The following is a 25,404-nucleotide window of genomic DNA, read 5'->3' as shown; positions in this document are numbered from 1 at the left end:
GCCAATCAGGGTAGACTCTTCTCCGGCTGATCCAATATTGCGACATTCCTGGAGAACCCGTACGTTCCTTCCGTTGCCCCGGTGATCCAACCTGACTTTAGCCATATATGGCAGACTAGAGGCAGGACGGTGGTCTCCTAGCAACGCAGTGTAAATATCTTGTTATTTCTCTAGTCTGGGGAGCATGAAAGATAAATAGAGATATGAATGAAACATCGATTAATTAAATACCAAGGCACAAAATCGTAGCAACAGAGCACTGCCACAGTACAGGTAAATTACAGCTCTACTTAATCTGCGACAGGATAATACGCGCTAACGTTAGCGATATCATGGCTAGGCTAGCCAGTGTTGGTATTAACTACAACAGTTAACTACATTTGGGATGTGTCGTTTTTTAAGGATATTGTGTAAAAATGACAGAAGAACCACAGAAAACTCGGTCTGTTGTGGTCTTTTGCCTTGAAGCAAGCTGGAGTAGTAACTCTTTCATAGCTAAAGGTTAGCAGCGGCTTGCTAGCGACGGAAGTAACAGCAAGAGATTAAAAGGCTGCCAGCGTGTAATAAATACGTTTAAATCTGGTAAGAAGCCACAAACACCTACGCCTTTAGATAATGGACTTGTATTTTTATTATTTTTTATTCCTGATGCAATCACCATTTCGAGTCGTGTCGAATACGATTGTTGGCTAAATTTTAAAGTTGAACCTCAGTGAAAGAATGCTTTAAACTTTGTTGCTATCTAAGACAAATGATGAGTTCACTGTATAGGCATTATTAATTAAACTAGTATTTTGGTCTGCATAATAATTTTAGTAAAAGTGGGTTAGCACCATGAACATTTGCCTGAATGGGTCGCATTATATGGAGGACATGGGCACTACTAAGTATAACTTTATTACAGATTCCTCATTTTCATAGTATTAATTTATGTTTAATATGCAGCGGGTCAACAAGTGACCACAGTAAGCATTGGTTTATTAAAGAAGGCTATATTTTACCTAAAAAAAAAAAAAAGGAATTGTGATGTACGTTTAAGGACACTTAGAGTAGAGGCAAATGGCTATTTTTTTCTGAGAGTGGCTCTTGTGGTGTGGGCAGTTCTTTATAAAAGAATGTAGTATTTAGTAAGATGTTATATTCCAGCAGCCATGCATCTACTTTTTTCACGCTATTGAGATGTTTGGCCAATTGGAGTGACTTTACCTGCCTCCACCTCATTTCATTTTCAGTGTTTAAGACACTAAACTTCATGAGAGTGGAGGGCACATCATGCTGACTGAAAAGAAAGAGAAGAGTGAGACAAATGTGGGTTCATCAAACCTGTATCATCTTGCAACTGGGAGAGTGTGATCAACATGTGCTCATTTTAGATTTCTTTTCTGTACCTTATATCTTTGTATTTGTAGTTTAACTTTACTAACCTTTACATTTTTCTTGAAGATCAAACTGACAGCTGATGATTGCTGGCTAGCCAATGGGACTATTTGACAAGTTGGTCGGATGGCTGGGGTTAAAGAAGGAGGTAAATGTGTTGTGCCTGGGTCTGGACAACAGTGGCAAAACCACCATCATCAACAAACTCAAGCCATCCAATGTAGGTCTCCCTGTTAATAACTCAGTGATATTTATGCAGTATTTAATACAGCTCACAGTGACATATATGTTGTGCCTCTTCTTTTTGTGTTTTTGAATTTGCTGTCCTGGAATTATGTTGTCCTCTAATTGCTCTGCATCATTTCCAATGCATTTACCCCAGAACAAAAAATCATCTCTTGTGGGATATTAAAACTGGCATTGCTTATGGTTCCCTTTAAGCTCCTCCTGAAAATACAATCTGCTTTTTGTTTTAGGCCCAGGTACAAGACATTGTTCCAACAATTGGCTTCAGTATTGAGAAGTTCAAGACATCCAGGTAGATACTCAATGCAACATGGTACAAGTTCAAATGTACTGTGATGTAATGATAATGTATATAAGGTTTGCAACTTTAAGTAATAAAAAATGTGTCCTTATCTTCAGTCTTTCATTTACCGTCTTTGACATGTCCGGTCAAGGCAGATACAGAAATCTTTGGGAACATTACTACAAGTGAGTGCAGACATATAGGAACAAGTTTTTCCTTGCCCCCTTTTTGATGGTATCTATTTTAACCCCATTACTCTCTCCACAGGGAAGGACAGGCTATCATATTTGTCATCGACAGTGCAGACAAACTAAGAATGGTTGTGGCCAAAGAAGAATTGGACACATTATTAAATCATCCTGGTAAGCTCTGGTTTCTGACTTGTTGTGTCTCCTGAGTTTCTTATGCTGTTAAGTCTAGCCTGCACAAGCATGAACACAGATTTAGCTCTTTATTTTATAAATATACACAAACGCACATGACACTAAACACTTATTAGGTTGTTTTGTGTGTGTGTGTGTGTGTGTGTGTGTGTGTGTGTGTGTGTGTGTGTGTGTGTGTGTGTGTGTGTGTGTGTGTGTGTGTGTGTGTGGAGAAACAAAGTACTGCATGAGTATTTTTGAGTGAGAAACACATTGTAAACTACTTTGCAGAACCTAAATTAAGTATCATATTTGTGTGAGCAAGGTATCATTTAGTCTAGTGTCAAAATGTTATTATTCAGCATCACAACTGCAGTATGTTTACACTTTACTCACCATTTTGCTGCAGATATTAAACACAGGAGGATCCCCATCCTTTTCTTTGCTAACAAGATGGATGTCAGAGATGCTCTGTCTTCTGTCAAGGTCTCACAGCTGCTCTGTCTGGAGAACATCAAAGACAAACCCTGGCACATCTGGTATGAACATGTACTTGACTCATAAAGTGTACTCCGTTAATAATCTAACATAAGCATAAAACTGCAGGAATTGTACAAAGCCAGTAATAGATATTTGTCACCTTGTTTTTGATAGTTTAAATAAACTCTGTGTGGTTGGCTGCAGGTTGTTTTTTTTTTCAGAACAAATTTGTTGATGTTTTCCAGTGCCACTGATGCTATTAAAGGAGAAGGTTTACAAGAAGGAGTGGACTGGTTACAAGGTATGAGTCTTAATGTGCATAAATGAAGGTGAACAGACTGATTGTTTTTTCCCTCTAGATTGACATGAGGTTTACTTCACTTTAAGCCACCTTGTGGTCACATAATCACTTTTTAGGTCATTTTAGACCAGAGTAGCAATGACATTTTCACATTTAGACATGGGTCACATTTTCGTTAATATTGAAAGCTTAATTTATGAGTGAAAATGTTAAAGCAAGCTAAGGTGCAGACAATCTTTGATATTCTTGGGTAAAGTAAATGTGTTAGGGGTTAAATAACAGTTCACTCAGATACAGCAGATGCTTAAGTGCTTTAGATGATAGTTTACTCTTGTTCATTTAGCTGTGAAGCCGAGAAACTTCTCAGTCTCACAGCTGATTTTCATACATAACAACAGGGAATTAGAATAATTGTGAAGTGCTTTTATTTATTTGGTTATTTCATATCCCAGTCTGCCAACGTTACCGAAGCATCTGTTCTGATATCAAATTAACCCGCATCTGCTGTTCATGCCTGTTTTTTAATGTAACAGCAGCTGTTCAGATTACTGCCATGCCCACAGCAATACTTGGATTTGAATTTTTTTTCCATCCTAGTCAGATTTATGTCAGGAAATGTTTTAATTTGCAGGTTAAGTGGGTAGGGTTATGAGGAACAGGTATAACAATGAGACAGTATGTTTTAAACTCAATAATAGAGAGCATTGATGTTTGAATGGGCTTTAATGCATCATTTTTACCTCTCCCGAGTTATCAGTTTATTATTAGGTGATGTAGTGTCTTTATTTATGCGCTTTTCTACCTTCTTAATGCTATCCTGACCTATAGATATGTAAAGTTTCAAAATGTCTTTATTTTTTAACATACAAGGCAGAGGGATGTTTTTTTCTTCCTAAACATGTTCATATCAGATGTTTCATTGTCCAAGAATGTCAGTGTGTTTTTTTTCTGTTATGTTTTACGCCCTCATTCAAATCCTCCCATAGATCAAATTATACAGTGAGTACTAATTGTATTTTTTTTAAGTAGTATTACTTATTTTGTTGAATCATAGTTGTTTAAGACTTAGAACTTGTAGCCATACCGATGTTATTGTAGACTAAGTAGGTGAGTTTACATAAAGACACCGGTGCAGTGGATCTAAAATAGAACCCTATGATCTTAATCTTATGGGCTCTTGCTAATATGAACCCCATAAAGGGATACTGGCACCTGAAGAGCATAATTTCAAAATACAGAACATATAAAGCAACATACCTTAAACACATACATTTTGTTTTGTGTAGTTTCAGTAACAGTTTTCAGTTTTAAATGAAACCCACCATGTAAACACTTAGTCCTAATCCAGAATCCTCCAGTCTTCTTCTGGTAATCCTGAGAATTCAGAGAAACAGCTGTCCGTTATTATTATATGTGTTATATTTTGCTGAATAACTTTTTTTCTTCCCCTCTTTTCTAGATCAAATCAAAACAATGAAAACATAAGCACATGAGGAGTGACCACCAGAAGTACCAGCAGGACTCACAGATGTTTTGTGAAAGAATGTTTGTCTTCTTTTGAGGCACCAATAAAAATTGACGCTAATGACATATTGAACAGCCTTTGAAGTGTTTAATGCAAAGAAAGACAAACAAGCGAAAAGCAAACAGACCAGTGGTAAGAGAAATTCACAAAAAGTAGCAACTGTATTTGGCACATTCTTATTTGCTATGCAGTTTTCAGGATTTATTAAAATTTATTATTATTCCAGTTAATTTTTCTGTATTATAAGGACATTGGAATCATGCTCAAACTATAGCTATTTTAAAACCATTCTGTACAACAAGGTTGTATTGAGTCACATATTTGACTCTAGGCTTAACATCCATGCTTGTTTCAAGTCTCCATTCTCGAACTGTATATCAAAGACCAACTGCCAAATGTTCATTTGCTAGTTTTTTTGTATTTGGTCTCTCAGGTTTGTAAATGCATTGTTTGTTTGTTTTTGTTTTACTATAATAACATTTCTTTTAATTTGTACTTCAGACGAAAAGGCTAAATGTTTTTCATACAGCTGCCTTTTTCAAACTTGCATAGATGGCTACCTTATTGTCACATTAATAACAGTCATTTTGTCTTCACTGCAGCTAATTTAAAATGCATTTGTGCTCAATTCTAAGCAAGGTTTCTCTAGACATAGTTAACATGTTGATCTGTTTTAAAGAGAATAGACTTTGTTTGATATCATTACCTGTGTCTGCTTGATTTTAAATAAAGCAAACTTAGCTGTAATGTGGTAAAATGATCATATTCAGATATTAAGTTAGTGTATTAACAGATGTGAAGCTAGTAGGTTGAAATTTGCTGATAAAAGTCAGAATGTGTCTCTACAAAGCTGAATTCCAGCTAGTGTTCTTTTCAGCATTATTTCATTCCTAACGAACAAGATGTAATCAAGCGGTTTACTCTCAGTACTTCAATGAATCAAAGGCAGACCAGAAAGCATAAAATTACAGGCCGTACAAAGTCTTTGATCTTTTGATATAGTCTGTCTGACTTAGAGCTTGCTATAAAAGCAGCTTGTTTTGTCCATATTATGTTATGCTATGTAATTTCATTCTAAGCTTCATAAATGTACATATTTTTTTGTTTTTAAGTATTTTTTTGGCAGAATTAATTAATCAGTATAGTTAAAATGTCTTCATTTCAGCCCTGTATCCATACTCTGTAAAAGGTTTGTGAATTCTGGCTTAGTGTTTTTGTATTTGTTTCTTATTTAACAAAAATACTACAATATAAACAGAAACTAGACTTGGAAGTTAGAGTTGTCCTCCTGCAAAAACACATAACTATTCCTACTGAAAAGTTTCATTCAATGACCTAATCAGAAAACACTAAAAGTTGTGCTCTCTCTCTAAGACCTGCAAATAGGAATGGCATGCAGCTAAAAAATGTTTGTTTAATTAGCAATTATTTTAAACCAATCTTGAAACGCTACACACAACTTGAGATATTAGTAAAACAGAGTTTAAATCTTTAACATAACAGCTTTTGACATCAGTTTATCTTTTATCCATACCCTGTTCTAAACGTTTGAATATGCAACCTGCATTTACGGGTTTGAGAGAAAAGTCCTGTTGTGGTTTGACCAGAATGGTGTGTTCATGATTCCAAATCATTTACATAATCTGTGGAATTTATGCTACTTGTTGTGAATTTTAGTCTGAAACCTGCAAATAAATTAACAACATAATTTTCGATTATGTTTAGATAATTACAAATACAAATATATAGTCTTTGATAGTTGCCAGGCAAGAATAACAAATTACTTGTTAATCTATATCTGACAGTCAGACGCGGTTTTCGTTGTGAAGAGCTGTTGCATATGTTAGCTTCTTATCCCATTCATCAGCAGGCGATGTTTCTTTTTAATGCTTCCACTGTGAAACAACCAGATCTTACAAATTCAGATCCTCCTCACAGTAACAGTGAAGACCACCTGAACTTGGAATATTTCTGAGACTGTAAAATATTTTTATTTTCCGTAAGAACTTTAGTCAGTATCCTGTAGCCATATTAGTTCAAATCTGTAGGTTAACAGAGTCATTGTGTAATAATGTTTAAACTGATTTAAGCACAGGTTTATATATTGATTAAATGCTTGAACTGCATCTTTCAGAGGCTTGTATGTATTTTATTGTATTCTGTGTTTGCATTTTCAAACAATAAACTTTGTGTAAAACATATTGTTTCATGTTCATATTTCATGTTATCCCAAACCTTGCCTCTCTTTCAGTCTCTCTTTCTCTTATTCACTCTCTTTTTCAGACATCTTGTGAGATGCCAGCAACATCTGCTCATTAAACATCCAGCTGTTGGGCTCTGAACAGTTTATTTGATTGAATTTAATCATTCAGGTCACAGATGTCGAAATATTATATCATACTGCCAAACTATATATTTTCTTTTTAATGATTGTGTTCAGAAATGCTGTAGGCATTTATATCTAATGGGATTATTAATATGATCAAATCACTCGAATGCCAAAGTTAAGATTCAGTGCTTGATTTAAAAATGTCTCAAGGTTCGGCACCAACCATCTGTCCAACATGGAGTTAGCAGTCTTTTCAGCTGTCTGCCGGAAGTTTTATTTTTTTGGCATCAATATTTCACAGAATCATTTGTCAGATGTCAAATATAATTGCATTCCATTTCATTTTGATTCAATAACGAACTTAAAAACTGCTCTATGGAGTTCTAAGCATGGTGTTAGTAATAGATATAAATATTCTGCCGTAAAAAAGAATATAATGCCCACTGAAGAGTATATCAACACTGCACTTATTAACCGGTAATTATAAACATAAGTGAAAGCTTCACTTGGATGGTTTTGGAACTAGTGATATTGATAAGCGTAAAGCTCAATTTTGTTTTATTCTATTTATTTGTTTTTCTTACATGAGTATGTTTTATGTTATAATATATCCTGTATTATCACTTCAGTCACGAGTCCCTACCTTAACCTGTTGTATACATTGGGCTCTGTCCGTGGTGCTGAATCGCTCTGTATGCCGTACCAAAAGAGGGCGCTCCTCACATGCCACCATAAACCATGGTGAATAACAATGTTCTCCAGAACACAGGTTTCTTTCCCAGTCGGTGTGTCTGTGTGTAAGGATTTCTAAAAGTCAGATTGCATCATTAAACCTCACTGCATGCTCGGGACCCATCCTAATTGGATGCCTGCCAGTTCCGACAAGTCTTGTCCAGATAAACGGACTGCAGGCTGAAGTGGCCATTAAGTAGACGCAGGTCACAGATATATATCCTGAAGGGAAGAGGCATAGACACACTTAAGAGTAGTTTAATAGCTTAAATGTGGGGAGCGTTTCAGTCCACGAATTCGTTTGATCAAAGAAAAAAGAGGGAAACCTATTTCTCCATGAGATGGTGTATATAATTTCTGCCTATATGTTTTAATGTTATATTTATCCCTCCAGAGTTTCCTGATGATGGCATAGAGAGGTGTGCCCATCTTCCTTCATGTACAAAGGAAATTAAATAGTGGTACTGACTGGAAACAGAAGGCCACATGAACTGCAACGCATGCGGCTTTTATGCACTAAGTTTAAATAAGTAGTAGGCTATAGTCTCAAACAAAAAGAAGAAAAGAAAAATCACAAATTACTGATTATTCGAAGCGTAAAGTGACGCTTTTAACATACTTCATCTCAAGAACGATCCAGTGGTTTATAAGAAGCCCGTGTTCTTGGGTGAAGGAATCTCGGCCCTCTTCCAGTAACATCAGCCGGGACGTCGTGACGTGCTTTATGCCAGGTGCTCATTAAGAAGGACGGGTGGTTTCTCTGACGCGTGTCTCGGTCCTCTGACGGCATCTGCCCCCTTTATAAGCCTCAGTAAGTCACCCGAGAAACCCCCACCGTCGTTTCGCTCCGCAGTTCCTCACGGCGCAAAGAGAGACGCGGATTTCAATGAACCTGAAACTGTGATGCTCGGTTTCTTTGCTCAGGAGCCCTCACGCATGAGTCTGGAAATACTTTTGGTAAGTTCTGCAGTAATTTATGTTTCATTTTTTTGTTAAGAAAGAAAGAAAGAAAAACTAGGTTTTCTATCAAATTTTGTGCTTCTGTGGAAACAGTATTTCTGTTCTTAACATGGTTTTTACGCACACCTATCCTTCATAAAGAGCCAAATGAAATTAACAAAAAGAACATAAATTAACAAAAATACCAAAACCAACGATGTAAAACGTTAAATGAATTATTTATTAGATTTTGTTGAGGAGGAAAGGGGAAGGATTTATTGTACATTTCAATTGTTTTTTGTGGACATTTCTAACAAAAACGAAACACAATTCTTTAAGGTCTCTTTTCACAACATTTTTATCTTATTTTTAATGATAATGTGACCAAATTTTACTGTAATTAATTAATTTTTTGCAGTGATGCAAGTCATGCTAGAGATGTCACAGTTTTTAGGACAAGCATTCGCCTCAGGGCTTCATGTAATATCTTTAAATGCACGTAATTTACCAAAGAGATTGTTGCTGGGTTATTTTGAGATGTGCTTTTATTTATCAGCAAGTTAACGTGTTTGGTCCGTATTTCAAACGCCCCCAAGCCAGAAAAAACGAAGTTTCTTTTAATATTGTTTCCAGTCCAAACCATGTTTGCATATTTCACTTACCATCAAAAATTCATAATACGGCAAATACCAAGGCATAACTATTATGTTTTTTTAATAATAAAAGTTTTTACGTTTTCTCCTTCTTTTACTCTGTTTTAGATCTCCATGCCCTCCCGTTCCTAGCAGAAGACCACTGCGACAATGACCATCCATGTAGAGGGGCTTGTGGCTATAGCGGTCTTCTATCTGCTCATCCTGTTCGTGGGCATCTGGGCGGCATGGAAGAACAAGCACTCCGGAGAGGCGGAGGGCACCGACCGCAGCGAAACCATCATGGTCGGAGGGAGAGACATTGGACTGTTTGTCGGTGGATTCACAATGACAGGTGGAGTTTGTGTTAACATACTTGAACACTGTAAAATAAACATGTAAAATGTATTTGAATTATGAAGAAGATTTACTGATAGCTGGAAATGTTGCTTTACGTTTACGTTTGAGAGTTCCTTTTATCTGTGCAAATAAATTCAATTTCAGTTACATTCAATAACGGGTCGGTGTGATTTACAGCGACCTGGGTGGGTGGAGGCTACATCAATGGTACAGCTGAGTATGTGTATCTTCCGGACTATGGTTTGGCTTGGGCTCAAGCGCCATTTGGATATGCCCTCAGTCTGGTTGTTGGTAAGTGTTGGTCAACAGTATTTTGTACTTGACTTGCGAAATGTATTCTTTGGAGAAATCTGCACTAATTAAAGCTAATACAAACCAAGACACTAAACCTATTAGCTAAACAGCTAAAAGTTTGGATTGTGATCAGGCTGTCGCAAGTGGTCTTCCTTTATTGGGAGCATTTAAACTCTTATTGTAACCCTCTTATATTGTATTATACTGTCCATATTATGATTTTTTAAATTTTTTAAATTTTGTATTTGTTTTTGTCATAATTTCATTCAGATATTTTGGTTAGGAGGTTTGAGGACATGGGCTGTGAAAGGTGTTTGCATCAACTAACAGTCCTCCCTCCTTAACCCAGGTGGTCTTTTCTTTGCTAAGCCCATGCGCTCAAGGGGTTATGTCACCATGTTGGACCCTTTTCAGCAACTGTATGGGAAACGTATGGGTGGTCTTCTCTTCATACCCGCACTTATGGGTGAGATTTTTTGGTCTGCTGCCATCCTCTCTGCCCTCGGTGAGTCTATGTATCAGTATACAACAGAACAAAAATGTTCTAGGAAATACATTGAAATGTGCCCAAATTACTTATACTACAAGGGCTGTGATGTCCCTTAATCTGCTCATGACCTAGGTGCTACTCTGAGTGTCATTGTGGACATCAACATCAAGATGTCAGTGGTTATCTCTGCACTCATTGCGATATTCTACACCCTGGTTGGAGGACTGTACTCTGTGGCCTACACGGATGTGGTGCAGCTGTTTTGTATCTTTGTTGGCCTGGTAGGTTCATGTTAAGACTTTAATTTGTTTAATTTAATGTGGTGGTCAAACTCAGAATTATGGACAGAAATGGGAAGAAATGCTGTGATATTAAATACTTCAAAGGTTCCATACAGAAATATTCAAACAAATCTGTACTTTTTACCTTAAATGTTTTTGATGTTTGTGCAGATTTTAAGTCGTCCCTAATTTCCTTATAGTTTACTTACTAGAAAGATTTATCAGGTTCTGTGTCAGGTCTTTGCTTTATTGTTCATCTAAGAGTGTTCATCAGCTTAACATCTAACATGTTTTCTTCTGGCCTAGAACTTCTCCATTCTCTTCATTTTTAGCAAACACTGCACAAAAGGCTGTCAAAGGCACACAGACCAGGCAGAAAATGAGCAGTAAAGGAGCAAAAATCTGAAGGAAAACTTTTAAATACCTTTAAGTTAGAGAGATACTCATCAGGACCACACCAAAAGATTACAAGAAACATGCCTACCCCCAAAAATACTAAAGTTGTTTTAAATTTGTGCTTTTTCCTGCGTATTTACTGACTTCTGTTTGCAGTGGATCAGCGTCCCCTTTGCTTTGTCTAATGCTGCTGTGTCAGACATCACTGTGACTGCAGTGAAGACGGTCTATCAGTCACCCTGGAGAGGCAGCGTCAAGAAGGAAGACACCTGGATCTGGATCGACAACTTCTGTCTTCTGGTACTGTCTCCACACGTTTATCCATATCACACTATTCGATCTTAAAACTGTAGAATGAGGTACAAAGTGGATTTTATTACCACATTACTGAAGGTAATCTGCAAATTATTCATTAAAGCTATTTCTTTCTTGTGCAATATAATGTGCTGTATGATGATATTGTTAGACACATGACAAAGAAAAGATTTTATTAATTCCAACAAATCCGCTCCTTTATCAAATTACTTAATTGTCCATTTACAGTTTGGAAGTATGCTCTGTCCTCTATTCTTAATCTTGAACTTTATATACTTTCTCTATGCTTCTTATAAAGTTCATAGGATATGATAGATATGATAGATTTATGACTTTGATGCTTTCAGATTAAAACCAGTTTGACAATCCTGGACTTCAGTTTTAAGTATTTTTTTCCTGGTGATTAATATGCTGCAGATGCTGGGAGGAATACCTTGGCAAGTGTATTTCCAAAGGGTGTTATCTGCCTCCTCCGCCACCTATGCACAGGTTCTCTCTTTCCTGGCTGCTTTTGGATGCCTCGTCATGGCCGTGCCCTCTGTTCTCATCGGAGCCATTGGGGCCTCCACAGGTTAGAGACTTGCATGAGCATTCACATACCCACTCTGTGGTTGTGTTCACATGTGTGTTTGTTTTGTTGGGAATGGCTCTGGATGGGTTCTTGTTTCCCTTAGATCTAAGAAAGCCTGGTAAATAGCAGCTGGTTCACCTCATCCATAATGAAGCAGCAATCCATTTAATAACCGTGCTGGATTGTAAATATTGCATTAGAGAGAGGCAAGGGACCAAATTAGTGCTCTGATCTCCAGATTTTTAGGTGTCAGATTCTTCCAACAAGAAGTGATGACACAATGGTGCATAAGTGAATTTGCTCAAGATATGAAACTTAATAACTTAGCACTGTTTAACAAAGGATAAATAACCAAAACAAAGAAAGATAACCAAACAAATGTAATGTTCTGCTGCAACCATATTTTACCACACCACACTCCCTTTAAGCCAGACATTCATCTTTTCTTGTAGTAAGATTATCTTGCACAGAATGTTTTTTCTAATTTATGCAGTTATTACAAAATCAGCCGTCCAGATAAAGAAATTGATAAGTGGAAAAGCACTTATTTCCCACAGTTAAGTATGGCAGAGTATCTATGATGCTGTAGGCTTGTTTCCATTCTTAAGGTCCTGGGTCAATTGTAAAGTGAATTGAAATAACAGCAGAATGTTATCCCATGGACTCTACTAGATTTTACTGGAAAAATAAAAAATAAAATGTCTTTTGTTACCCCTCCTTGAACCGCCACCTTAACGTGGTGGAGGGGTTTGAGTGCTCGAATGATCCTAAGGGCTATGTTGTCTGGGACTTAAAGGGCCCTGGTAGGGTCTCCCATGGCAAACAGGCTCTGGGGGACGGATCAGACAAAGAGAGGTTCAAGACACCTTCATGAGGACCATACAATTGAGGCACGTGACGTCGCCTAGTACGGCAGAGCCGGAGTCCCATGCTGGAGCCATGCCTGGGGTCGAGACTCGCCAGAGAGCGCCTGGTGGCTGGGTTGCCAATCGCGGAACCTGGCTGGACCAAGCCGCAATGAGAGACTCAAGGCCATCCCCCCATGTCACCTCGCTGGGGGTGACGGAGCCTGAGCTTGTGTGGGATGTCGAGAGATTTCAACTAGAAATAGTCGGGCTCGTCTCCATGCACAGCGTGGGCTCTGGAACCCATCTCCGAGAGAGAGAGAGAGAGAGAGAGAGAGAGAGAGGCTGGACTCTCTTCTACTCTGGAGTGGCACGTGGGGAGAGGCGGCGGTCTGGGGTGGGTTTGCTTGTTGCCCCCTAGCACAGCTGTCTAATGTTGGGGTTTACCCCAGTGGATGAGAGGGTTGCATCCCTGTGCCTTCAGGTTGGAGACAGAGCTCTGACTGTCATTTTGGCCTATGGGCCGAGCGGTAGTGCGGAGTACCCGGCCTTCTTGGTGTCCTTGTTGGGGATGCTGCATAGTGCCTCTCCCAGGGACTCCATTTTCCCGCTGGGGGACTTCAATGCCCACGTGGGAAACAACAGTGACACCTGGAGAGACGTGATCGGGAGGAATGGCTTCCCCGATCTGAATCCGAGTGGTGTTTTGTTATTGGACTTCTGTGTTAGTCACTGATTGTCCATAATGAACACCATGTTCAAGCATAAGGGTGTTCATCAGTGCACTTTGCAACAGGACACCCAAGGTAGGTGGATCAATGATCCACTTTGTTGTCGTGTCGTCAGGTTTTGGACACTCGGGTGAAGAGAGGGGCTGAGCTGTCCACTAGTCCACTGATCACCACCTTGTGGTGAGTTGGATCTGCTAGAAGAGGAGAAAGCCGAACAGACTTGGCAGGCCCAAGCGCATAGTGAGGGTCTGCTGGGAAAGTCTGGCGGAGCCTTCGGCCAGGGATGTATTCAACTCCGACCTCAGAGAAAGTTTTGAGTTAGGAGACATAGAGTCCGAGTGGACCATGTTCTCCACATCTATTGTCGATGCTGCTGCCCGTAGCTGTGGCCGTAAGGTCTGCTGTGCCTGTCGCAGCGGCAATCCACCGGCACTAAGGGATGCTGTCAAGCTGAAGAAGGAGTCCTATTGGCTGAGGTTGGCTTGTGGGACTTCTGAGGTGGCTGACGAGTACCGTGATGCCAAGCGTGCCGTGGCCCGAGTTGTGGCAGAAGCAAAATGGAGAAGGACTACCGGTTGGCCTCGAAGCGATTCTGGCAAGCCGTCCGGCACCTCAGGAGTGGGAAGCAGTGCTTCGCCTACACTGTTTACAGTTGGGGTGGGGAGCTGCTGACCTCGACTGGGGACATTATCGGGCAGTGGAAGGAGTACTTCGAGGATCTCCTCAATCCTGCTGTCACGCATTCTCTGGTGGAAGCAGAGGCTGGGGACTCTGAGTTGGATGCTTTCATCACCCTGGCTAAAGTCACAGAGGAGGTAAAAATGCTCCACGGTGGCAGGGCTTTAGGGGTGGATGAGATCCGCCCTGAGTACCTTAAGTCTCTGGATGTTGTGGGGCTGTCATGGTTGACATGCCTCTTTAACATTGCGTGGCGGTCGGGGACAGTGCCTATGGACTGGCAGACTGGGCTGGTGGTCCCCCTTCATAACAAGCGTGACCGGAGGGTGTGTTCCAACTACAGGGGGATCACACTCCTCAGCCTCCCTGGTAAGGCCTACGCCAGGGTATTGGAAAGGAGAGTTTGGTCGATAGTCGAACCTCGGTTTCAGGAGGAGCAGTGTGGTTTTTGTCCCGGCTGTGGAACACTGGACCAGCTGTGCACCCTCTGTAGGGTACTCGAGGGTTCATGGGAGTTTGCCCAACCGGTCCACATGTGTTTTGTGGAACTGGAGAAGGCATTCCCTCATGGAGCCCTGTGGGGGATGCTCCAGGAGTACGGAGTCAGGTGCCCTTTATTAGGGACCATCTCTGTACAAGTGGAGCAGGAGTTTGGTCCGCATTGTCGGCACTTAGTCGGACCTGTTCACAGTACATGTTGGACTCCGGCAGGGCTGCACTTTGTCACGGGTCCTGTTCATAACTTTTATGGACTTCTTAAGGATCTTAAAGATTTCTAGGCACAGCCAAGGGCTGGAGGGGGTGTGGTTTGGGGACCAGTGGATTTCGTCTCTTCTGTTTGCAGATAACGTGGTCCTGCTGGCCCCCCCTAGCCAAGACCTACAGCATGCACTAGGGTGGTTTGCAGCCGAGTGTGAAGCGGCTGGGATGAAAATCAGCTCCTCCAAGTCCGAGGCCATGGTTCTCGATTGGAAAAGGGTGGCTTGTCCTCTTCAGGTTGGAGGGGAGTTCCTGCCTCAAGTGAAGGAGTTCAAGTATCTTGGGGTCTTGTTCATGAGTGAGGGAAGAATGGAGCGGGAGATCGACAAACGGATCAGTGTGGCTGCCACAGTAATGGGGACACTGTGCCGGTCTGTTGTGGTGAAGAGACAGCTGAGCCGAAAAGCGAACTCTCGATTTACTGGTCGGTCTACGTTCCTACCCTCACTTGTGGCCATGAACTTTTGGTAATGATCGAAAGAACGAGATCCCAGATACAACTAGCTGAAATTAGCTTCCTCCGTAGGTTGGCCGGACACTCCCTTAGAGATAGGGTGAGGAGCTTGGCCATCGGGGAGGAAGTGGAAGTAGAGCTGCTGCTGTAGCCACTGCTTTTGAGTTGAAGGAGCAGTGCCCCTCCACCTGGTCAGAACTGTGTGCCTCGCTAACAGAGCGCAAAACGACAGTGCCTGTCTTTTAGGGGCTGTTAAGGGCAATTCCTCACCACTGTAGCCTAACAGAGCTAAGAGAGGACTAGGTGTTATTGCCACTCTGAGGAACCTAGATAGGATATGAAAAACATCTGTCCAGAGCTGACCTAGACATATGGACCAATGTGGCTTCAGCAGTTTTGCATTTTTCACAGTGTGGGGTGATTTCTGGATAGATACGAGATAGTTTGCTTTTGGATAAGTGGGCTCTATGTACCACTTTAAACTGAATGAGACAGTGGCGCGCGCACACAGAGTTGATGTATTCACAAGTTTAAGTATGGAGGCCAATGTTTCATTCAGTATATTCATAATCAAGTCTTCCTCCCATAAAGTTTTAAGTTTAGGTGAGGAGGTCTCTGTCATATTCAACATTTTATTATAGAGCCACGAAACCAGGCCTTTATGGATGGAGTTTAATAATAGAATGGTTTCCAACTGTGTATGCTCTGACAGAGAAACTGAGCCTGAGAGATGGGATTGGATAAAGTTTCTGGCTTGCAAGTATTTAAAAAAGTGGGATTGTGGTAAACCGTACTTATTGTTAAGGTGTTCAAATGATGCCAGTTTCTTCCCTATGAAAATGTCCTGTGCCACTCTAGGAATACCCCATCCTGAACAGATGGTTTAAAGAAATAGTTGAGTGCAATAGGACTTCAGAAGGAAAAATCATGAAGTTTAAAGTATGTCCTAAACTGGCCCCATATTTTCAGCAAATGTTTCACTACAGGGTTTAGGATAGGATTAGACAAAAAGAGTGAAAGTGGGGAACAAAGCACGGCCGGAATGGACATATTATTGTCACTGTGTAACTCCATAGTCACCCAGTCAGAACAGTCACTTAAGTTATGGTAAAAATACCAAGCATCTAAGATTGGTAGCCCGACAATAAAATCAAAAGTTGGGTAGGGCAAACTCCCCCCTCCTCTTTAGGTTTTTGGAGCTGTAACTTGTTTAACTTTGGACATTTACCCTACCAGATGTACGATGAAAAAATTGAGTCCACCTCATTAAAACATTTCCTGGAAATAAAAATAGGTAATGCCTGAAAAAGGTATAGAAATTTGGGTAATATAGTCATTTTAATTGAGTTGATACGTCCCACAAGGGACATGGAGAGCGGCGTTCACTATGAGGCATCCCCGCACTTGGTTCAACAGTGAAATCAAATTCTCTTTGAACAGGTTTTTATGTTTTTGGTCACTGTGATACCCAGATATGTTCATTTTTGTCTCTCCATTCTGAACGGCAAATTAGTAAAATCTGACATATTTATTTCACTACCTAGAGGGAAGAGCTCACTTTTGGTAAGGCTCAGCTTATGCCCAGAGATCTGACCAAACTGACTAAACAGATTGAGAGGAAAAGGTAGTGAAGTTGATGGTTTGGAAATAAAAAGTAAGAGATCGTCTGCATAAAGTGCCACCTCGTGTTCTATATCATCCCTCCAAATGCAGGATATCTCTTTGTTGATATTGAGTGCAATGGCAAGGGGCTCTATGGCCAGGTCAAAAAGCAGGGTGCTGAGGGGACAGCCCTGGCTGGTACCTCTTTGTAATTTAAATGGTTTCGAGGTCTGAAGGTTGGTGCGAACTGTGGCGGATGGCTGATGTTACAATAATTTAATCCATGAGATGAATTTTCTCCCAAACCGAATCTACTAAGGATCGCAAAAAGATAGTCAAACTCAACCCGGTCAAAGGATTTTTCAGTGTCCAAAGAGACAACACACTCAACTAAGTCTGTGGGGCTGGAATAAACAATGTTAACCAGTCTTCTCTCATTAAAATATGAGTGCCGACCTTTAATGAAACCTGTTTGGTCTTTTGAAATAACTGATGTAGAACGGTTTCGAGGCTATGGGCAATAATTTTGGCTAACATTTTAAAATCTGTATTTAGGAGTGAAATAGGTCTGAATGAAAAACATTCCACTGGATCGTTCCTCCTTTTTTGCAAAAAGTGTGATACAGACTTCATGAAATGACTGGAGGAGGGATCCATGTTTAAAAAAAATCGGTAAGGGTGGAACTAAGCTGAACAGAGAGTAAGTTTGAGAATTGTTTGAAAATTCTGTGGGGAGACCATCTGGACCTGGGCATTTGCCAGATTGCATTGAAGCTATTGCTAAGGAAACTTCTGACTGGGATATTGGTTCGTCTAACCTGTTTTTAAATTCTGGTGGAATTATGGGAATGTGAAGTTTTGCCAGGAAATCACCAATCATGTTAACATTAGACATAGTTTGCCTTGCCCTAGAGCCCTTGAGCAGGATTGCTAATAGTTTATCGGGTTTGTCTTTATGCACATACAATTTGGATTTATCATTTAAAAGCAAACATTCAGCTGAGTGTGTTGTCAATAGGTCAAGCCTTATTTTAAGCTCAACTACTTTTGTAACCCGAGTTCTGGGCGCTGATTATGAGGATATTTTGCATCAATCTCTTTGAATTGTTTATGAGTCTTTTTTTTTAACCAGAACTTAACTGCTTCTACAAACATTTGTGAAAGAATTGGTCACTCTCAGAAGTGCAGTGAATTCCAGTAAGGTGCAGTGATTGCAACCTATGCAATATGTCCAGTCGTTGAAATTTCCTTGTTAATAAATATGCCATAGTAAACTGTCAGTGGTATTATAAAAAAGTGGAAGTGGTTAGAAATGACATCAACTCAACCATGAAGTGGTGGGTCTCCTAAAATCAGAGTGAGGTCAGTAAATGCTGAGGCACAGAATGTGCAGGGGTTGCCAAATCTCCACAGAGCCAATAGCTACAGACCTCCAAACTGCATGTGGCCTTCATATTAATTTGCATACACAGCTTCATGGTATGGGTTGCATTCAAGCTATGCTTCCCTAAGTCCACTGCAAAGCATTGAATCCATTGGAGTACAGTACCAACAGACTACAGCAGTGGAGATCTGTTCTCTGGCGAGAATTTAATGCTTCCAATTTTGTGGGAACAGCTGGTGATGGCCCCTTATTGTCCAAACATCATTGCGCATTAGTGCACAAAGCAAGATCCATAAAAACATGGCAGAGTGAGTTTGGTGTCGGTTGAACTTGACTGGCCTCCACAGATTCAAGACCATAACCTAATAAAACATGTTTAGGATGAATAAGTGCCCAGATTGTGAGCCGGGCCTTCTCGTCCAACATCACTGTCTGACCTTACAAATACTTTTGCAGAAGAAACATCAAACATTCTGCTTTTAAACCTTTTTTGTGGAAGCTGTTGTAATTGCAGAAAGTGTATCAACAACATATTGAAGCCTTTCTATAAATCATTGGATGTCATCAAAGTTAATGTGTGTGTAAGGCCTGTACCTTTGGCAATATAGTATATCAACACAGACATTTTTCATCAGGTACAAAATCATTATTCTTCCATGACTATCACAATCCCTGAACCTTAAATATTATTAAAAACCTTTTTTTTTGAGCTCAAGAGAAAAGAACATAAGAGAAGAACCAGGACTCTAGATGAACTGGGGATTGTGCAATGAGGAATGGTTAAATATCTCTTTCTCTATATGCTCAAACCATGTGAAATGTTATAGAAGTCTAAACCCTGTTTTGTGTAGATGTGGCACCTGTTATTTTGTTAAAAATACATATTGTAATGTGAAATCTTTCCCCCACTGAATTGATGCACTGAAATGAAATTCTGGAATTTAAAAAATTGTGTAATATGAGATTACACCACTGCAATAAATTATCTCTATCAATGACAAAGCATGCTTTGGGTTTTAATGAATGTACATATCTGGGTTTTAGATACAAAAGGCAATGGATGAAATTCTAATTTTAAATGAGGTCATTGCTGTTTTTATCTACAAAAAATTAAAACAGAGAATGTTTTTCACCATTAGTAATATTGGTTGATAATCTCTCTTGCTCAGACTGGAACCAGACAAGTTATGGTGGACTTTCTCCAAAAGACAAGGAGGAAGCAGACATGATTCTCCCCATTGTACTTCAGCACCTCTGTCCACCATTTGTTTCTTTCTTTGGTCTGGGGGCTGTGTCTGCCGCTGTCATGTCTTCTGCAGACTCCTCCATCCTGTCTGCGAGCTCCATGTTTGCAAGAAATGTCTACCATCTGGCCTTCAGACAGTCAGTAAGTTCATGTGTTCACCAACATAAACAAGGTTGTTGTTACTCTTTATATCTATTTTAAGTTGTATTTTCTCTTTCCAGGCATCTGACCGTGAAATTGTATGGGTTATGCGAATCACAATCTTTGTATTTGGCGGCCTTGCCACCCTGATGGCCCTGGTCACTGGCACGGTTTATGGCCTCTGGTACCTGAGCTCAGATCTGGTTTATGTCATCATCTTCCCACAGCTCCTCAGCGTGCTCTTCGTCAAAGGTACCAACACGTACGGCTCAGTAGCTGCGTACCTGTTTGGCCTTGTGCTGCGTATAGGTGGAGGTGAACCCTACCTGCAGCTGCCTCCTTTCATTTATTACCCAGGCTGGACGACTGAGCAGCGAAAGCACCACATTACAGGAGAGATGGAGGAAATCGTCATACAGAAGTTCCCCTTTAAGACTGTCTCCATGTTGGCCTCCTTTGTGGGTAATTTTGTTTTCTCGTACCTGGCGAAGTACTTGTTTGAGAGCGGAAAGATTTCACACAAATATGACTTTCTGGATGCCGTGGTGTCCAGTCGTAGTGGGGAAATAATGGATAAAACTACTCTTGTAACCCGAGGCAATAACATCGGGCTGTCGGAGTTGGCGCCTGTCAAACCGCGGCTGAGCGTGACGTTGGCAGCCGCCTTCACCCGCCGTGACACGCTGCCAGAGGAAACAGTTGAGGAAGAAGAGGAAGAGTCCAGCCCTGACTTCTCACACAATGAAAAATGACAAAACCAGGATTTAATGAAAATATGAATAAATACGTAAAGATGGAATACCTGATTCAACCGACATGGGGCCAAGAGACAAGAAGCAAACTGAACTTCAAAGTGCCAAGACATTGCACCTAATTGGATAAGAGCCACTTGTCAGGATATAAGATTTATTGTAGCAGCTTGCAGATTATCAAGATATGATGCCGTCTTTCATGACGTAAAGCAACACCCTCCAACATATTTAAATATATACACTGAAATCACTTATACATTGTCATCTTGCATACTCATACCTTTTTAACTGGGTTAGAGGTATATCTGTAGTCTAATTTATTTGACTATTCAGCACTGACGAAAAAGTCTACAAATCAAGTTCTAAAGGTTCTGTTTATTACATAAAAACATGTAAAGCAATTGGCAGGTACTTTATAAAAAATGACAGCACAACCACAGTTTGGAAGGGAACCAATCATATAAAAGCAATAAGAAATACAATTTCACACACATGCAGCAATTGTAATGTAGTCTGATAGTGACAGTAGCAGTAGAGTATATCAGCTTGAGGAAATAATGGAAAATTGAATAATTATGTATTGTGTCACATTTTTTTTATGCTTTTACTGACACTAGAAACTGTGATAAAAACAAAAAATGCTCTCAGTGAACCGAAAATATCTAAGCAGAAATTTGCTTCCAGTCTCATTATTGTTGGGGGTAGAAACTATTGTAGCCAGAAAAAAAAGAATGGGTTAGTGTTTTAAATGAACTTGTATTCAACTGCCTTAAAGATGCTCATAAAAAATATATTTTATTTTCAACGTTCTGACCAGACTTCTGTGAGACTGGAGTAAGAAAGACTTTACAATGAATGTAAAATCTACAGATGATCTAGATTAAATTAAATGGGGCACGTCTTGTTCTTCATGTTACAGAGCATTGTGTTTACAGGCTCTGACTTAGTTTCTGCCAGTTACTTGTTTTTGCAGCAGCAGTGAATAGATTATTTTCTTGTGACGTGTGTATTTGTATACATGCTGTATAAGGATAAAACATATATAAGGATAACAATATTGCTGGTTGGATTGTCCATATAAGATTTAAAAAAACATTCAGTATAAATGTTTATTTATTTTTGATGTCATAAAAACAATAAAGAGTGACAAGAGTGAAGACAACTATTAGATATTTCTAAACAAGTTAATCCTTTGTGGCTGTTTTGCTGGTTTATGATAAAAAACACAGGGAATACTGATCTAATTTGTCGGGCCATGTTTCTCAAACAATACAAGTACTTGGGTTGCCGTAGTAATTAGAAAGAGTAGTATAATTTTATCCTCAGTAACTGTGATGTAGTGCTAATAAGCAGAAACATCCAACAAGATGAATTTTCCAAGCACACTGATCTAGCTTCAAATGAAAAAAAAGTGGAATATCCTTATTGTAGTGCTCTATGAAAAGCTAACTGCTATTAGTGGTGAAAGCTAATAACAGTTTACTTCTTTGAGATTCATCATTCAAACACTAAAGGATCATGTGTGTATGTGTAACCATTTAATACTGCAGCTAACACTTAATATTAAACATGCTGCAGCCAAATTGGATTTTCAGATTGGGGTTGGTGGGAAGCCTCTGACTTTCCCACTTTTCACTTCCTAAATATTATGTCCAAACTGGAACTTGGGCAGTGCTTTTTTTTGCCTTCTTTCTGTCTTTTTAAAAAACCAAAACAAACTGGAAAAAGTGGAAAGTCTGCTAAAAGGTTTGAGAACCCCTCGGTTAGTGTATAAAATGTTAAACTCCCTCTTAAAAGTAACAGCAATCTGAAGAATTGGTAACAGGCTCCTAAAACATGCAGAGTTTGTGAAAAAAAAAAATCTCACAGGACAATTGATAACCTCTAAAACTTTTGTTTTTCAGTCTGTTAGCAAAAACTACAAACTCAAATTTTGTGAAAGCCTAAATTAAAGGCGTTGTTTTAAATTATTTGATTTTCCTGGATATTCATCAATATTTAGAAGAAAGTAAATACATTTCCATAAATGTTATTGTTTCTTGGAATCTAGAAAATCTTCAAGCCTGGGAGAAGACAAACCAACATAATGCATAAGTCTTAATGCCAGCAACTTCTTTTATTCTAAATTAAAGGTGTTAAACCAAGTCAGAGATGCAATTTTATGAAGTAGAATTTCTTCTCACATTTTATGATTATGTTTGAATCTATCTTTATCTAGCTTTTCCTAATGATTTGAACAGTTTTTGTGTTTTTTAGACTTGGTACATATAAGGCTTGATATCCAATAGCTTCAGCTGCCTTGGTCTTTAAAAATAGGTACCTTTATTCAAAAAAAGACAAATATATTGTTCCAAGCTGTTCTCAGTTGCGCCCATCAGTAAGCTGGATTGAAGACTGATAAAGACTAAATGTTGGAAGACGTGACTGAAATTACAATCGCTTGGCTTGCTTCTTTGTCCCCCCTCCTTGTCCACAATGAAAGACAGCATCTTAAAATAGCTCTCCTCCCTGCTTATTTACTTTAAGTGCTGTACTCTCTCTGGCCTGGGACTAGGGGAGGAGCCAGGGGAAAATGGGCGGGGTCACCGGTTGCTCAGAGGGTAAAATGAACAAAAGGGGGGGGGGCTAAAAGCCCACTAACATCCACTGCTGTAGAATTCGCCAACCTAGATCCACGGAAATGACGCAAGTGCTTGAAGTGTTCCCTGCGTCTCCTCCCTCCATTATCGTTGACCTTTTGGATGTCCTTGAGAACTTAGACCAATCCCATAAAAAGAAGAGAGGGTGCGGGTAGAAAAAGAGTCCTGCCTCCATTCACAGAAAGTGGCTCTCAGAGCACTCATGATAATTAACAATTATGAAACAAAACTGTCACTTGTCCAAAAGTCAATCCATTTATATTCAGCGCTGTACAGAAGGAGAGAGACTGGTGGGGGATGGTTTGTGTGGAACGTTTGGATACAAACCAAAACACATTCTGTTATAGCCACATATTATGTTTAGAAAATCCTTTGATTTTTTATTTATTTATTGCAGGCACAATAGTCTTTTTAATGTTTTTATTTCAAATTTTGGACTGAATAATGGGAAGAGAAAGGTTCTTGTCAGAAGCATCCAACATCTTCTTATCAATAAAGCTTAAAGATGGTCAGATAATTTAAAAACAAAAGAAGCTCAATGACTTAGGGGTCAAAATGAGTAGACTGTTTAGAGATGTGAAATAAAAGCAATTTCTTAACTGCACATGATCTGATTCTGTCTTTTCTAATTTGTTACAGTCTTTTTTCTTCCAGAAAAAAAGGGTATTCTGGGATTCAAGCTTTCACCTCCTTCCTCAATGTGGATGCAAGGAGAAGAGATTAGCGACAGTGGATGATACATTGGGGTAGACATCTGATATGCTGTAGTTGGAGATGGGTTTGGCGAGATGGCTAAAGGCAAACTGTATGTCCACGTATCAAAGCACTTGTTGAATATGATTATTGTGATGAGGATGCAGCACTAAGATAGTCAAATTTGTCTCACAACTTATACTTCATCTTACCACGTACTGAAAATCCATAGTAAATATGTTAAGGTTTAAAAATATACAGTATATCTGTACAGAATATATATGCACTGAGTGACAACACTTTAATGGCAATATTTTAACCTCTTGTGCATGCAAAACAAAAAACCTTCCTGCCAGCTTATAAGGACTATTTTACTGTTGTTGAGGTTAACACATAAATCTGAATATATTCATCACCTGTTTGGGTTTTTTCGTCTCTCAAAAATCAGCTGGCTTCACTAATTTGTACCTTAGACATACTTTATACTCCCGATCATTTCTTACTTATGTATGAAATATTAACACTAGCATTAACAAAAATAAAGTTGTGGTTATCTTAATTTCCCCAGTTCTGAACAGTGAGGGTCCAACATGTTAGTGTTTACAAAAATGTCTTTATTATAAAGAAATGGGATTGCATTCAAACCATTGGGTGTGGTCTCTTTATTTCTTTTCCAAAAAATGCATCATAAGACATTCCATATATCAAACTAGGATGAGGAACAATGATTATGATGGCAAGCTTCTTTTTATGTCCTTCATAAGTAATGTCCCCTATAATTGAATTGAAAGTCAGGTCACTGAAACATTGGGAAAGGGTGGGGGAGCAGAGAAGGTAAGTTTGAGAAGAACATAAAATCGTGTCAAAATTTTATATTGATGTAAATAAAACAAAAAAATTAAACTTAACTTTTTATTTAGTCTAATAAAACAAACATGCTGTTTTTAATCATAAAGACAGTGTTACACACATTCACATACAAACACATACATATACACTGCGATAATGTCATGCCTAATTGTTTCCCATATATCTCTCCATCTCCTCCATTAGTCCCTCCAAGGAGCTGAGGAGCATCTACAGCAAAAGGAACACAGCGACTGCTCAAATCAAATCAGCCAGGGGAACCTAATTATAGAGCTAGCCTTGTTCCACTCAGGCCGGCTGCAGGTGCACAGTCTGGAGCTCACCGGAGGAATGAGACAGGTTTCTAACAATCTGCAAGCACACTAATTCTTGATCACTCAGGATCACTGATACACACTTTTAAAAGCGGTGCAGATAGGTCAGATCCAGTGGGTGGTTAAAAAATGCATTATATTTATGTTTTTACAATCCTTGGGTGTTTGGATTTTGGTTTTTATTTTGTTTTTGCGTTTTTGTTATTTTCTTGTATTTTATCATGTTCTTTAGGTCTTGCCATATTCAGTTGTTATTTCCTTTGTCTTGAGTTTCTTAGTTTTTCTCTTATTTTCTGCCCTGTGTTTGTTCTAGTTTATTTCCCTTAGATCAGTGTTAGTCTTTACCTGTTGGTTTATAGTCTCTTATCCCCTGATTAACTCACATG

At 39.3% G+C, this 25,404-nt stretch overlaps 2 protein-coding genes across 8 annotated transcripts; both read left to right on the top strand.

Moving 5' to 3' along the window:
* On the top strand, window positions 1-6,773 carry LOC124867561 (ADP-ribosylation factor-like protein 6). Of its 7 annotated transcripts, XM_047364060.1 has the most exons (10): window positions 73-273; window positions 403-582; window positions 1,233-1,308; window positions 1,444-1,597; window positions 1,854-1,915; window positions 2,023-2,091; window positions 2,174-2,268; window positions 2,678-2,807; window positions 2,994-3,049; window positions 4,509-6,773. In XM_047364060.1, the coding sequence occupies exons 4-10, from the start codon at window positions 1,478-1,480 to the stop codon at window positions 4,532-4,534; spliced, it is 558 nt and encodes a 185-aa protein (XP_047220016.1). In that variant the 5' UTR covers window positions 73-273; window positions 403-582; window positions 1,233-1,308; window positions 1,444-1,477; the 3' UTR covers window positions 4,535-6,773. The 7 variants fall into 7 exon arrangements, 6 of the variants coding, with proteins under 6 accessions (XP_047220017.1, XP_047220016.1, XP_047220020.1 ...); XM_047364064.1 differs by lacking the exon at window positions 403-582; XM_047364059.1 differs by lacking the exon at window positions 1,233-1,308.
* A 1,663-nt stretch (window positions 6,774-8,436) lies between these two features.
* Window positions 8,437-23,748, top strand: LOC124866723 (high-affinity choline transporter 1-like). The gene is made up of 9 exons (XM_047362638.1): window positions 8,437-8,592; window positions 9,336-9,561; window positions 9,744-9,857; window positions 10,210-10,365; window positions 10,483-10,631; window positions 11,184-11,327; window positions 11,760-11,913; window positions 19,536-19,753; window positions 19,834-23,748. The coding sequence occupies exons 2-9, from the start codon at window positions 9,378-9,380 to the stop codon at window positions 20,503-20,505; spliced, it is 1,791 nt and encodes a 596-aa protein (XP_047218594.1). The 5' UTR covers window positions 8,437-8,592; window positions 9,336-9,377; the 3' UTR covers window positions 20,506-23,748.
* The last annotated feature ends 1,656 nt before the right edge of the window (window positions 23,749-25,404 follow it).

This window comes from Girardinichthys multiradiatus, chromosome 4 (genome assembly GCF_021462225.1).
Source record: "Girardinichthys multiradiatus isolate DD_20200921_A chromosome 4, DD_fGirMul_XY1, whole genome shotgun sequence".
Lineage (NCBI taxonomy): Eukaryota > Metazoa > Chordata > Actinopteri > Cyprinodontiformes > Goodeidae > Girardinichthys > Girardinichthys multiradiatus.
This window is presented reverse-complemented; position numbering and strand designations above follow the sequence as displayed.

What these genes read in the sequence shown, in the direction of transcription:
- LOC124867561 (XM_047364061.1), top strand. Translation starts at nt 1,478, where the DNA reads ATGGGACTATTTGACAAGTTGGTCGGATGGCTGGGGTTAAAGAAGGAG. An exon ending in GAGAAGTTCAAGACATCCAG is followed by an intron (nt 1,916 to 2,022) that starts GTAGATACTCAA and finishes CCTTATCTTCAG; the next exon opens with TCTTTCATTTACCGTCTTTG. An exon ending in CTTTGGGAACATTACTACAA is followed by an intron (nt 2,092 to 2,173) that starts GTGAGTGCAGAC and finishes CTCTCTCCACAG; the next exon opens with GGAAGGACAGGCTATCATAT.
- LOC124866723 (XM_047362638.1), top strand. Translation starts at nt 9,378, where the DNA reads ATGACCATCCATGTAGAGGGGCTTGTGGCTATAGCGGTCTTCTATCTG. An exon ending in TGCCCTCAGTCTGGTTGTTG is followed by an intron (nt 9,858 to 10,209) that starts GTAAGTGTTGGT and finishes TCCTTAACCCAG; the next exon opens with GTGGTCTTTTCTTTGCTAAG. An exon ending in TTTGTATCTTTGTTGGCCTG is followed by an intron (nt 10,632 to 11,183) that starts GTAGGTTCATGT and finishes TTCTGTTTGCAG; the next exon opens with TGGATCAGCGTCCCCTTTGC.